Raw genomic sequence first — 14,317 nt, 5'->3', positions numbered from 1 at the left:
TTTTTTTTTTTAATTTTTTTAATGTTTTATTTATTTCTAGGAGAGAGAGAGAGAGACAGTGTGAGCAGGGGAGGGTCAGAGAGAGAGGGAGTCACAGACTGAAACAGGCTCCAGGCTCTGAGCTGGCAGTCAGCACAGAGCCTGATGCGGGGCTCGAACCCACGAACCGCGAGACCATGACCTAAGCGAAAGTCGGACGCTTAACCAAGCCACCCAGGTGCCCCTGATTTATTTTTTCTTTAAGTTTATTTATTTTGGGAAAGAGAGAGAGAGAGAGATACCAGGGGAGGGGCAGAGAGAGAGAGCGAGTGAGAGAGTCCCAAGCAGGCTCCCTGTTGTCAGCGCAGAGCCCTACGTGGGGCTCGAACCTATGAATCGTGAGATCACGACCTAAGCTGAAATCAAGAGTCAGATGCTCAATCGACTGAGCCCCCCAGACGCCCCTGTAACTGATGTGTTCTAGTGACGTTGTAAGGCCACAAGGCGGATCACAAGGTGGGGGAGGGCACAGGTGCGATCTGGAAGAATCTGTGTGTTGGCTTCTGCCCATGAGAGGCTCACACAGAGCAGGCTTCTCCTACAGCGAACCTGTGGCAACACGTGTGCAAAATCTTTGCCCAGGGAAGCCCATTAGGGACCGCAAGGATTTGGGGGAGGGCTGGTCCCGAGGCCCCGTCTGCCTCGCATGAACCCTGACTCCAGACTTTCGGAAGCACAGCCTGGGTCGGCGAGAACCGCATTGTTTTGTACAAAAACGCCAAAGCCCAGTGAGCTTTGTCATTTAGGGGAGTTTCCTGTCAGTATCGGGAAGCATTTATCAGCCAGTTTCCCCAGATGCCAAATGAGGACCAACGTCACAAGGGGGACCCTTTCTAAGGATAGCGCCCCACTTTCTCTCCTCCCCCGATGCTGCTCAGAGGCCTGGTGGCAGCAACTGATTTGAAACGAGAGAAGAAACCAGATAAGGAGCAGAAAACGTGAGATCTAAACGAGGAGCTAAAAGCACAAACACTTCCGGAAGGAAACACGGCCTGAAGTTTGACACACGTAGGACACGAGAAAGGACAAAGAGAAAATTCAAGAAAAAACAAGGAAGCACAATTAAGTGGGACTGCATCGAAATTAAAATCTTCTGCCCATCAAAAGACACTTGCAAAGGGGGCGCCGGGGGGGCTCAGTCAGTTGAGGATCCAACTTCGGCTTAGGGCATGATCTCATGGTTCGTGAGTTCGAGGCCTGCGTCCGGGTCCCTGCGTCCGGGTCCCTCGCTCTCTGCCTCTCCCCTGCTTTCAAAAATAAATAAATGTTAAAAAACAAACAAACCCACAACCACTTGCAAGAATGAGAAGGCACGCCACAGATTGGGAAAGACGGGGAAAGTGTTTGCAAATCGTTATCACCAACAAAGGAATGTGTAGCTTGAATATACAAAGAACACAACTTAATAATTTAGGTGAACAACCCAACAGAAAGTCTGTCTCCGCACACGCTGGACCCAAGACGGGTGGAAGCGGGGTCCTCCCCGGACGGGCTCAGTCCGTGCAGGGCTCAGTGGTCCTATGGGAATAGGTGGGGGGGGGAGGGAGACAAAAAGAGGAGCTGCAGCCCCAAGGGGGCCCTGACCCCATGCAGAAGGACAGTCGGACGGACGGAGGTCCTGATGTTGATTATCCTGCACCCAGTTGGTGGAAGAGCCTGAAGGGGTTGGCCCATCACGCTCCAGGGGACATTGGACACAAAGCCTCAGAGCAGATCTTCCCCGGGGGCAGGGATAAGGCAGAAGCTGGCTGTCCTGGACCTTCAGAAGTTCCGGCCTCCTTCACACCTCTGAGCTTTTGGGGTCCCTAACAACGGCCCCCTGCCCCACCCATCTGGCCCACAGGAAGGCCGCTCCGAGTGTAGGCTCTGCAGCCAGACAGCTGGGGTCACAAGCCCTGCTCTATGCTTTGGGTGACCTCAGGTGAATGCCTTTAGTCTGCCCGTCTGTAAAATGGGATCATCGCAGCTCATGCCTCTTTAAGGGCTGGCTGCTCTTTTTTTTTTTTTTTAAGTTTATTTATTTATTTTGAGAGAGACCTGGAACGAGCGGGGAGGGGCAGAGTGAGAGGGAGACACAGAATCGGAAACAAGTTCCAGGCTGTCAGTGCAGAGCCCAACGCGGGGCTCGATCTTGCGACCCCATGAGATCACGACCTGAGCCAAAATCAAGAGTAGGAGGCTCAACCGACTGAGCCCCCAGGCGCCCCTGGCTGGTCTCAGGAATTACATAGCTGCCTTCCTTTTTTTTTTTTTTTTTTTTTTAAATATTTTTATTTTTATTTCCAGGAGAGAGAGAGAGAGATAGACAGTGTGAGCAGGGGAGGGTCAGAGAGAGAGGGAGCCACAGACTGAAACAGGCTCCAGGCTCTGAGCTGGCAGCCAGCACAGAGCCCGACGCGAGGCTCGAACCCACGAACCGCGAGATCATGACCCAAGCGAAAGTCGGACGCCCAACCGACCAAGCCACCCAGGCGCCCCCATAGCTGCCTTCCTTGATCTGTTTACAAAATTCTCTGCCCGGCACTGCCTACCACCCTTTCCTGCCTTTATTTTCCTTCCCAGCCCTCACTGCGCCCTCACGGAACACGCATTTGTTTATGTTTTTCCCTTTGTCCGTCTCCCCTCCCCCCAGCAGTAATGTGAGCCCCAGGAGACAGGACCCACGTCCACTCTCTGCATGTTCCCTGGACCTAGGTGTGGGCCACACTGGAGCGCACGCGCGTGTGCGTGCGTGCGTGCGTGTGTGTGTGTGTGTGTGTGTGTGAGGGACGGAGGGAGGGAGAGACTCCCAGCCGAAGGGTCATTACTAATTCCTGCAGCCTCCTGCACTGCTGTTCAACAAAGACCTCTTTGTTCTTAGGGCAGAAGTGGGGGGGAGGGTTCCTCTTTTCTTGAGGCTTCTGCAAGTTCTCCACCCAAAGCCTCGCCAACAAACACTCCCGGAGCTTCTGAGGCTGGCCACGTCCCCGGGGTGCCGGGAAAGCCAGTGGGGGCCGAACCTGTGACTGAAGGATTAGTCAGGGCACAGATGTGGAAGCCCCCAGGGGACTGTGACCCCGGGCGAGGGGCTCAGGAGGGCGTCGGAGAGGACCGAGCCGTTACAAGATAAGTTTGGGGGAAAAAATAAAAAGGGAAAATCACGACTCATACAAACCTAAAAGCAAACGTTGTGTGGGAGCCTGGAGTCTGCACTGGTCAGGCGTGACGACCGGCTCGGAGCAGGATCGAAGAGCAGACACGCGCGCAGCTCTGTTGAAGCAAATGTTCAAACGGAGGCACACCATTTGCGGAGGCGCTGTGGACGCTGAGGGCAAAGAACAATCTAGAATCACCTGCCCCACCCCCACCCCCAGGGTGGGATCTGTGTGTCATCACGCGCTCCGGGCTGCCCAAGCACAAAGGAAAGGGCAAACCAAATACTGTACCTGCCAGAGATCAGTGTGTCCATCAGTTTAGAATATTGGTAACTGACAAGAAAGAGGCAATCTTGTCAGTAACCTCATCTCCAGAAACCTATGGCCTCCGTTTCCTGAACCCCAACATCGCTCTTCCTTCCATAGTGATGCGGGAACAAAGAAAGAAGGAAATGGTAGGTCAAATTAAATCCGCTTACGGGGCACCCGGGGGTCAGTCGGTTAGGCGTCCGACCTCGGTTCAGGTCATGATCTCATGGCTTGTGAGTTCGAGGCCCGGCGTCGGACTCTGTACTGACAGCGTGGAGCCTACTTGGGATTCTCCCTCTCCCTCTCTCTCTGCCCCTCCCCTACTCATGCGCTCGCTCTCTCTTAAAAATAAACATTAAAGGGGCGCCTGGGTGGCTTAGCCGGTTACGCGTCTGACTTTCGCTTAGGTCATGATCTCGCGGTTCGTGGGTTCGAGCCCCACGTCAGGCTCTGTGTTGACTGCCAGCTCGGAGCCTGGAGCCTGTTTCAGTCTGTGACTCCCTCTCTCTCTGACCCTCCCCTGTTCACGCTGTCTCTCTCTCTCCTAGAAATAAATAAAACATTAAAAAAAAAAAAAGACTGGGGAAATTTGGGGACACATACACACACACACTGGTATGTGAAGATGAAGAGAGAGATACATGCGATGCATTTATTTGTTTATTTACTTGTTTGTTACTTTTTTGTTTTGAGAGAGAGTGTGAGCAGGGGAGGGGGCAGAGAGAGAGAATCCCAAGCAGGTTCCACACAGTCAGTGAGGAGCGCGAGGCGGGGCTCGAACTTGCACCCAACCTTGAGACCATGACCTGAGCTGAAATCAAGAGTCTGAGGTTGGGGCGCCTGGGCGGCTTAGTTGGTTAAGCGTCTGTCTTTCGCTTAGGTCATGATCTCGCGGTTCGTGGGTTCGAGCCCCGTGTTGGGCTCTGTGCTGACTGCCAGCTCAGAGCCTGGAGCCAGTTTCAGTCTGTGACTCCCTTTCTCTCTGACCCTCCCCTGCTCACGCTGTCTCTCTCTCTCTCTCTCTCTCCTAGAAATAAGTACAACATTAAAAAAAATTTAAAAAAAAAAAAGAGTCCGAGGCTGCCTAATCGACTGAGCCCCCCCCAGAGACCGCCACGTGAAGCTTTTACACGGAACACCACCACCCCACCGGGATGGCCTGCAAAACACCGGAAGCTGGAGGGAAAGCGCGGGCCTGATTCTTCCTCCCCACAACCTTACTGACACCTTGATCTCCAGCTTCCGGCCTCTGGAACCTCGAGATGAAATCTCTGTGGCTGAAGCCACAGCGTCCGATGCGCTGTGTCGACAGGCAGCGCTAACAGATACAGATGTACCATGGAGAAGGTCAAGTTTTCCACAGAAGCACAATTTTCCCTAAAATATTTTAAGTGAACCTCAGGCGCTCGCTCCTTGGTGAGCCAGAAATGGCACCAGGGTGAGCCTGCGCACAAGGAAGAGTTTATTTGCGGCAAATAAGGCGATCTCGGAAAATAGCTTCTGAAAGTGACTCCCCTGGCATGGATTCCTTTTGTTGAGGGTGAGGACGAATGTTTATATAGGGACTCCTGGTCCTGGCAGGCAGAAGAAGGTTCTGCCTGTGCCTTAAGCAACATGCCAATACACACATTGTGTGTTGTGTAAATGAGGCTTGTGCTCCTGGCTGGGCGAGGGGGCTAGTATTATAATGAGATAAAGGTAGTTGTCCGCCATTCTTGAGATCGCTCCATTATCCACCTGCTCAGGTACGGGTCAGGGGTCAAGCTCAAACCGGTCTGGTGGTCTGGGCTGGCTGGAGGTCTTGTCAGGAGAGTCGCTATCACTCACCGGGGTGGGGTTTTGCTTTTTCATTTGCCCGAGTTAAGAGATCATCTGGAAAGAAAAGCTTAAGGGAAAACGTGGGACGAAGGGAGAGGAGTACACGCAGGTGGGCAGTCAAGGTCAGGCCTTGGGGTCTAGCTGGTGACAATATGTTGGCGCTGATTCTTGGAGGATGAGCAGGAATCCGCAGCAGAAAAGGGTAGAAACAGCATGTGCAAAGGCCCAGCGGCAGGAAAGTCGGTGAGGTCCAAGGTGGGATTGCAGGGGGTCCGTGTGGCTAGGGCACTGAAAAAAGGGTCAAGAAGGGAGGGATGGGGCCAGGCAGACAGAGATGGGGCCAAGATTTGGGGTTTTGTTCTGAGGGCTCTGGAAGCCACCGAGAGAGCCCTCTATTTATGGGACATTGGTTGCACCCAGCGCTGTGTTAAGTCCCCTATATCACAGGCTCATTATATCCTTCCGGGACTATGGGGATCAGAAGTCACACAGCCAACAGGGGCAGGGTTATCGCAGGTGAGGACCAAGGACCTGGAGGCGGAGACAGAAGGTGGGGCAGGAAGACCGAGGCCAGAGTTCACCTTTATTGAGCTATCTCCATGTGCCGGCGCTCAAGTCTTTCCACCTGTGGGAACCCAGTGAACGCGCGCACTTGAACGCCCTTATCTGCTCCCACCCCCCTGCAGGCTAAATCACCCCCATTAGAGAAGGGATTTTGTCTATTTTCCCATCGTAGAATTGATTGCTGATTGCACGTAGGTATGCGGTACCTAGTGGTTAAATGAGTAAGTAGTCCTTGGAGGCGACTGCGCCCATCTTCCAGACAGAGAAACTGAGGCTCAGAGAAAGGCTCCCACGCTCTAATCCCTTCCCTAGCTGCTGGCTTCCAGCCCTTCCATGAACCTCTTGCCTTGGAGAGGGCTGGAGAGCGCCAGCGACCGCCACGCGTGAATAAGAAAGCGGGGGACCCTGCCGCGCTTCCCGGAAACCCGGCTTTCCCGGCACACCCCTGAGGCTTTCTGACTCCGCCCTCCTAGCCTCTCCCGGGGGGTTGGGGGGTGGGTGGGTGAAGGGGCCTGAGAGAGCAGCCCCCTCCCGGCGGACGCTGGAAAACCACCACCCTTATTAGCAATTCCTTTTGGTTCGCGGAGCCACTGGTCCAGAACCCCGCCCCACGGGCCATACCATTCCGGCCCGGACGGGGGGACCGCGAGGGACGCGCAGGGCTTCCCCAGGGACTCCTCCCGCCTGGGTGCATCCTGGGCCCAGCGGGGGAGGGGAGGAGCCCGCGTGGGGGCTCAGGGTGCCGGGAGGCAGGATCCTTGGACCCCCGCCCCGGGGCCCGCCTCCCCCCCGCCCTTCCCGTCTCCCCCCGCCGTTCTCCCGCGTTGGTTCGCGCCGTGTAACGCCGAGCAGCAACCTTCGTGCGGCCGCCGGGAGGAAGCGGGGTTCGCCGCTGCGCGCCGCTCGTGGGTCGTCTGTCCGCCCCCGCGCATGCTGCGGTCCCCAGCCATGGCCCTCGCCATCCGAGTCGTTTATTGGTAAGCACGACGGCCAGAGGCCCCCTCCGCGACTCCCCGCCCGACTCCATCCTCGACCCGACGGTGCTGGGGGCCGGCCCCAAGGGGATCCTTCCCCGACATACGGGGTTCCCCGCGGGTCGGGTGGGCGTGAGTGGAAGGGCGAGGCGGAAGGGCGCTGACCCATTTCCCCGGGGGGTGTCATTCAGGAAAGCTCAGGTTCTCGAAGGTGGAACTGAGACACGCGTGTGGTCATTTTCGACATCCGACTCCGGGGACCCTTGCGGGTGGGGAGAGGGTCAGTTTTGTCCTGGGAGACGGGCCTCCGTCTACGCTGAGGTTGCCCCTCCCCCAACGCGGTGAACAGCCCTGGGGTGGGGACCGCGAGAGTCCGAAAGGTTCGAGAATGTTCCAGCGTGGGTTGGAAAGGAATGAACACTGCGGCTGCCCATCGCTAGTACCCGCCCCATCTTTTCGGAGTCTCAGTTTCCCCACCTGCAGAGGGAAAGAGAGTGATCTCAGTAGTCCCCACGGATGGAGGGCCGGGTATCGGTGCTAAACGTGTTTGATCCAGCTTCCCCGCTACAGGGGAGGAGTCCCGAGCGGACAGGGGACTTTGTGCCTTGTTGACTGCGTTATTCCCCCCCACCCCCCGGGCTGGCCCGTGGTGCTGGCGGGCTTGCGTAGACACGCCTGCGTGTAGGCGCTTAATAAATACCTGTTAGGTGCATTTCTCCTTCTGGAAAGGAGGAGAATTTTGGCTCCGTGTTGGTTTATAGGTGAGGGGAGAGGCGGGGAGAGGGTGGGGTCAGGCCCGAAGCCCGAGTCTGAAATGCCCAGGGGCACCCGCTGGCTTTGGAAGGCTCAGGTCAGTCTCAGCGCTGGAAAGGGCCCCGCACCCTCAGCAAAGCAGAGGGCGGAGTGACATTTTGAGGTCCCCAGGAGGCGTGTGCTACAGACTCCAGTCCAGAAATAGCCTGCCGGCGGTGGGGGTGGGGGGGGTGGGGGGGGTGGGGAAGCGTTTGCCTCCCGTCCTCAGGGCTGGGAGGACCTTGGGGATCCAGGAGTAAAGGTTGATCCTCCAGCCCTGCCCACGGGCTGTGGGTGGGGATGGTGATTCCGAGGTTCGGATCCTAACCCGTTTCTCTGCTTCCCTCCCTCCCGCCTGTGTCTCATACTTGTGGTCTCTCTTCGTCACCCCCCTTTTCTGCGCCCCCTGTCTCTTGTCGCTCTGCCTCTGTCGTTTTCCTGGTGGGTGGGTGTCCTGCCTCCTGTGTCCCTGCACGCCCCCCCCCCCCCCCCCCGCCCCATGTCTGCCCCCCCCCCCCCCTGTCGCTCTGCTTTTTTCGTTTTCCTGGTGGGTGGGTGTCCTGCCTCTGTTGTCCTGCCCGCCCCCCCCCCCCCGCCCCATGTCTGCGCTGCTTCCTACATTCTCTGTGTCTTTTTCTCTCCTCTCTGTCTCCTGTTTGGTTTTGTCGTCTGTGTACCTCTTCTTGTCTTCCCGCCCCCCCCACCCCCCTTTTCCCCTCTGGCCCCCTGCTGCCTGCCTCTCCCCTCCTCCCCCGGATCCCCACGGCTCCCCCTCTCCCTCGGGACCCACTCTCTCGGACCTCCCACCAGTGGTGCTTGAGGCTACAAGTCCAAGGTAAGTGGAGTGGCAGCCCCCAGACGTGTCCCAGGGGGGTGGGCGGGACGGCCAGCGGGCACGGCCCCCGTTGACCCCCGTCGTGACCTCGCACGCCCTGTTCAGTATCTTCAGCTCAAGAAGAAGTTAGAAGATGAGTTCCCCGGATGCCTGGACATCGTGAGTTTTGGGAATGGGGAAGAGCATCAGAGATGGTCTCCTGTGTGTCCCCTCAGCCTCGGGTCGGCCCTCCCCTTCCCCCCGTTCTCCCATTTTCTGGGGGTGCGGGTGTCCCCAAGAGGGCATCTCAGCCCTGCCCCCCAGCATCTCTCTCTCCCCAGTGCGGCGAGGGGACTCCCCAGGCCACCGGCTTCTTTGAAGTGATGGTAGGGGGGAAGTTGGTGCACTCCAAGAAGGTATGTCCGTCCGTCTGTCCCACCCACCCGTGTTCAGGCTGGCTGAGTTGGGATCTGGGTCCCGGCTGACTCTTTCCCTCTTCTTCCCACGGCCCCAGAGAGGCGATGGTTACGTGGACACGGAGAGCAAGTTTCTGAGGCTGGTGGCCGCCATCAAAGCCGCCTTGGCGCAGGGCTAATGTGCCCCGAAGGCAGAGGTGAGGGGGCTGGGCTGCTACACTCTGGGACTGATGCCCGGGGCCTGGAATTGACAGCCAGTTTGAACCCAAGGCCGGGTCCCTGCCCAGTTTACATTCCTGAATGAGTAGCGGTTTCCGTATTGCGCTCTGGATCCAGAGCTGCTCTTCAGTCCCGTTTCCGAGCTACCCTGTCCCAGATGAGCCCCAAACGTTCTCTGACTGAGCGCCAGTCTCTCCCCCCTTTTTTCTGTTGTTCTGGAATGGACTCTTTCATCCCAGTGTCCTACAGACCCAAGTTCCCGTCCCCAGGGTGCCTTGCTCCAGAAAAGTGGTTCTCAAGTGCTTCAAACTCCAGTTTGTTCTCTTCTCTTCTCTCCTCTTCTCCTTTTCTCTTTTCTCTTTTCCTCCCTCCCTCCTTTCCTCTTTCTTGTTTTTTTGAAGTTTATTTAAGAAAAAGATTTTTTAATCTTTATTTTTGAGAGAGACTGAGCGTGAGCCGGGGAGGGGCAGGGAGAGAGAGGGAGACACAGAATTTGAAATAGGCTTCAGGTTCTGAGCTGTCAGCATAGAGTCTGATGCGGGGCTTGAACTCACAAATGGTGAGATCAGACCTGAGCCGAAGTCAGATGCTCAGTCGGACTGAGCCACCCAGGCACCACTTAAAAAAATTTTTTTTAACATTTATTTATATTTTGAGAGACAGCACAGAGGCTGATGCAGCACTCAAACTCACAAACCGTGAGATGATGACCTGAGCTGAAGTCGGAGGCTTACCTGGCTGAGCCACCCAGGGGCCCCATATTTATTTATTTCTAAAGAAAGAGCAAGCATGAGCAGGGGAGGGGCAGAGAGGGAGAAAGAGAACCCGAAGCAGGCTCCGTGCTATCAGCATAGAGCCAGACACGGGGCTCGAACTTAAAACCGTGAGCTCATGAACTGAGCTGAAATCCAGAGTCAAAGGCTTAACTGACTGAGCCCCCCCAGGCGCCCCCTGCAAGTTAGGATTCTTTAAGTCCTTTGTTAGAGCAGAGGGAGGTCCCGTTTCAGTGTGAACTTGAACATGCCGAGTGGATNCCCCCCCCCCCCCCCCCCCCCCCGTGCAGGTCTGAAATGAGTAGTGAGTCTCCCCCAGTAAAAAAAGAGAAAATGAGGAACTGTGAATTCTGAGGCTGCATGAACCTGATAACTTTTGCCCATGTGGCCCGGGGGGTGGGGATTCGAATTCCTAAAGGCCGAAATAGAGCCCATCTCTTGCATGAATACACCATTTGCTGCCTCTGAACTGGTTACTTAAATCAGCATTAGGTTTCCTGGGATTCTAGAGGGGGGTCCACCAAACAGATGATTTCATCCGCATGAGCGAAAGTGGGTTTCTGTAAGAGAAGGAAGGAAGAGGGCGCAGTGGTTCTCGTTCGCATGGGTTGTGAGTACCGTTTCCGGGGTCCCCGAGACCACCCTCGGTGTGAGATTCGCCACAAGGACTCAGAACACAGCCAGGGTGTGGTTCATGACAGCGAAAGGCAGCGAAGGGAGGGGCAGGGGCAGGTCTCTGGGGTCCGGTGTCCCCTCACCGTCAAGAGAATTGCCACAGGGAAGCTCACCCTCCAAGGCCGACCTTGGCCTCTGGCCCCTCCAGAAGTCAGGAGCTACTACCGCCCGCCCAAGGCGCCACCGTGAATCACGCTGTTAGCATAGACTAGTCCCTGGGGCCCCGGGGCCTGGAGTCAAGACCCTAACCAGGCAGCCCCCTCATTCACTCCCAGTGCCGAGGGCCACCCTCAGGAGCTGGGGCCCTGGCGAGGCCTGCACAGCCGGTCGGTGACAGTGAAGGGGTCCTTTTGGGGCTCACGGCTGTCCCAGAAACCTGTTCCGTCAGTGGCTTCTCCAGAAACCCGAGTTCCCCATGGGGTGCACGTGATTGGTATTCTAGCAGCCACATCTGGCGCCCTCCCCCCCACCCCAACCTCATTTCCGTCACGACAGACTCGATTGGGAAGGAGGTCCTGGCCCTCTTGCCTGTCGGGTTACCATTCTTCCTTCATGTTATCCCCTTGTCCTTGTGCCTCAGTTTCCCTGAGAGCGGGGCAGGGACAGAGAATCTCAAGCCGGCTCCATGATGGCTAGTGCAGAGTGCAGTGCGGGGCTCGAACCCCAGAACCGTGAGCTCATGACCTGAGCCAGAACCATGAGTCGGATGTTTAGCCGACTGAGCCCTCCAGGCGCCCCCTTTCCCCATCATGGGCCCCCCCCCCCCCCCCCGCCCTTGTTCCCTGCAGTCTGACCTCTCCCCGTCTCTTCTCCGCACAGCCCAGTGACCTTGGCCCAGCCCCTCGCAGCCGATGCTTCATGACGGGAAGGACTGAAATGTCTGGTGGACGCCTGGTCCTTCCCTGATGTCTCTGCGGCCGCTGCGTGGGGGCAGAGACTGACGCCCCTGGTCCTTGCCTGTGTGCGTGTGTTGTGTGTGTGTGCGCGCGTGCGTGTAGCTCTGCACCCACCTGCCTTGCCCCCTCCCCCCTCACACCCCCCTGTCCCCTGGGTTCTCCTGCTCCCGGCTTCCTTCTTGAGGTGGCCGGGAAAGGGATCTCGGTGAGGGTGTTGTGGGTTTCGTTAGTGTGGACGACAGTTTCCTGTTCAATAAACATTGGATGAGTTTCACAAAACGTGTCTACAGGTGTCTGTTGTATCCCGGAACCGCCCCCCACCCCCAGCCCAGGAAACTGGCCACCATGTACTGAGCGGTCCTGTGCTGGGCACCTTGCTGGTCGTGAAGCTCTTCATGAGGCCGAGCTCTGAGGCTGAGCGAGGAGAGATCAGTGAGCAGCAGTGATGTTGGTTTAAACGAGGCCCAGGCTCCGGGATTGGTCCCAGTACATTCTGCTGTGGCCCCTGACAAAATACCAGACCCTGGTTCAGCCCACAGGAATGGGGAGTCCAAGGTCAAGGTGAGGCCGGTTTGGCTTGTTGGGAGGCACCTGCTTGGCTTCTAGATGGCAACCTCGCTGTGGCCTCCCTCATGTGGCCTCTGCAGGACACAGGTGACCCGTTTGTCCAGATTTCCTCCTTCTGGAAGGACAGCAGTCAGACTGGGTTAGGTGCTGCCCCCTCCCCTGCCCCACTCGACACAGCCTCATTGTAACTTAATCTTTAAAAAAAAAATTTTTTTTAATGTTTTATGTATTTCTGAGAGAGGGAGAGAGAGTGAGAGAGACAGCGTGAGCAGGGGAGGGTCAGAGAGAGAGGGAGACACAGAATCTGAAACAGGCTCCAGGCTCTGAGCTGGCAGTCAGCACGGAGCCCGACGCGGGCTCGAATCCATGAACCGTGAGATCATGACCTGAGCCAAAGTTGGATGCTTAACCGAATGAGCCACCCAGGTGCCCCTGCATGTCTTCATTTCTAACGACTCTGACACTTTTCTTAGTAAAACAATTTAAAATTTTTTTAATATTTATTTTTGAGAGAGAGAGAGAGAGGGAGAGGGAGACAGAGCGTGAGCAGGGAAGGGGCAGAGGGAGAGGGAGACACAGAATTGAAGCAGGTTCAAGGCTCTGAGCTGTCAGCACAGAGCCCACCGCGGGGCTCGAACTCAGGAGCCACGAGATCATGACCTGAGCTGAAGTCGGATGTTCAAGTGACTGAGCCACTCAAGCGCCCCAGTAAAAACAACTCTGAGACTTGCTGGAGTCTGATCGCAGCCCGTCTGCCGGCGCTCTCGCCATCCGCAGCTCCCAGTTCTCCATTTGCCTTAGTGTTGTGTTGCCAACTGACAATTTCAAAGACACAAAACTCAAGACCTTTCAGCAAGACATCTGACGGGTCAGGCCTAGGATGGGATACACGGCAGTGGAAACAAGCACACAAAACCTAACCCACATCTCAGGGGATTAACACACTGCATGCAAATGCCCCTCGGGGCAACTACCCTCCACGCACCCATTCGACCAGGCTAGCACAGCACTGCCCGGCGGGATTTTCTGTGATGACGGACTTCTTCTGTCCAACACTAGGCCACGTGGTGTCACTGAGCACTTGAAATGTGAGCGTGACTGATGAGCTGAATGGTTTATTTTGGTCTATTTAAACGTGCAATCGGGGCGCCTGGGTGGCTCAGTAGGTTAAGCATACGATTTCAGCTCAGGTCATGATCTCACGGTTCCTGGGTTCGAGCCCCGCCCCGGGCTCTGTGCTGACAGCTCAGAGCCTGGAGCCTGTCTTCGGATTATCTGTGTCTCCCTCTCTCTCTGGCCCTCCCCTGCTCATGCTGTCTCTCTCTCAAAAATAAATAAAACATAAAAAAAAAGTGCAATCAAATAAGCGTGGCGTGTGCTAACGGTTACCTCATTGAGCAGTTGCAGATCGAAATTCCTGGAGTCTCCTGTGGCTGCAATAGGACCCACCGCATCCTCAGTCCCCCTGGCTGCGGGAGACCGCAGAGAAGCCTGCACTGGCTCTTAAAGGCTTCAGCAAGGAAGTGACGCTCATCGCCTCTACTCGCAGCCCATTGGCCAGAACAGGGACACGGCCCCGCCCACCTGCGGAGGTGGGCTGGGGATCGAGGTCTTCCTGTATTCAGGAAGGGGAGGTGAGCGGGAGGAATTGGGGAGCACTAGAAATATCTATCACGGTCCTTTATTTTGATTTGGTCGTAGGCATGGAAGAGAAAAAGAAACTTCCTTGGTCCTATTTTTGCTTAACTGGGACAATTCACACCTTCAAGAAAAAAGGCAGCGAGACCGTCCCTCTCACCTCCTGAACCGGGAGACACAGTGAATTCTTGTCCAACAGCGACACCGTGTGGTCGTCTTGAGAACCGCACCCCATCACTCCGGGTAACCAGAGCATCCCGGTGGAATCACTTCCGGTCACTGAGATTTGGAATAGTCGAGTGAATCAACATTTTTCAGTTTGCCGTGGGCTCGAACCCACGAACCGCGAGATCATGACCTGAGCTGAAGTCGGACGCTCAACCGACTGAGCCACCCAGGCGCGCCCCTCTCTCTCTTTAACAGCGAATGAATGAATGAACGAATAAAATAAAATAAAATAAAATAAAATAAAATAAAATAAAATAAAATAGATGAGAGGTAAGAAAATCTGCAGGCCTAGGGCTCCTGGGTGGTTCAGTTGGTTAAGCGTCGGATTCTCGATAGGCTGGGGTCATGATCTCATGGTTCACGAGTTCAAGCCCGGCGTCTGGGTCTGCGCCCACAGTGCGGAGCCTGCCTGGAATTCTCTCTCCCTCTCTCTCTCTCTCCCCCTCCCCCCTTCAAAATAA

The 14,317-nt window shown here is 56.1% G+C and overlaps 1 protein-coding gene across 1 annotated transcript; it reads left to right on the top strand.

Annotated features, from left to right (window-relative positions):
- Window positions 1-6,704: 6,704 nt before the first annotated feature.
- Window positions 6,705-11,702, top strand: SELENOW (selenoprotein W). Its single transcript, XM_039251129.1, has 6 exons — window positions 6,705-6,841; window positions 8,441-8,465; window positions 8,571-8,624; window positions 8,786-8,860; window positions 8,959-9,057; window positions 11,347-11,702. The coding sequence occupies exons 1-5, from the start codon at window positions 6,795-6,797 to the stop codon at window positions 9,037-9,039; spliced, it is 282 nt and encodes a 93-aa protein (XP_039107060.1). The 5' UTR covers window positions 6,705-6,794; the 3' UTR covers window positions 9,040-9,057; window positions 11,347-11,702.
- Window positions 11,703-14,317: the final 2,615 nt, after the last annotated feature.

This window comes from Hyaena hyaena, unplaced genomic scaffold (assembly GCF_003009895.1).
Source record: "Hyaena hyaena isolate Hyena2069 unplaced genomic scaffold, ASM300989v1 scaffold_9, whole genome shotgun sequence".
In the NCBI taxonomy this organism is placed as follows: Eukaryota; Metazoa; Chordata; class Mammalia; order Carnivora; family Hyaenidae; genus Hyaena; species Hyaena hyaena.
Note: the sequence above shows the minus strand (reverse complement) of the source record. Positions and strands in the feature narration are given on the sequence as shown.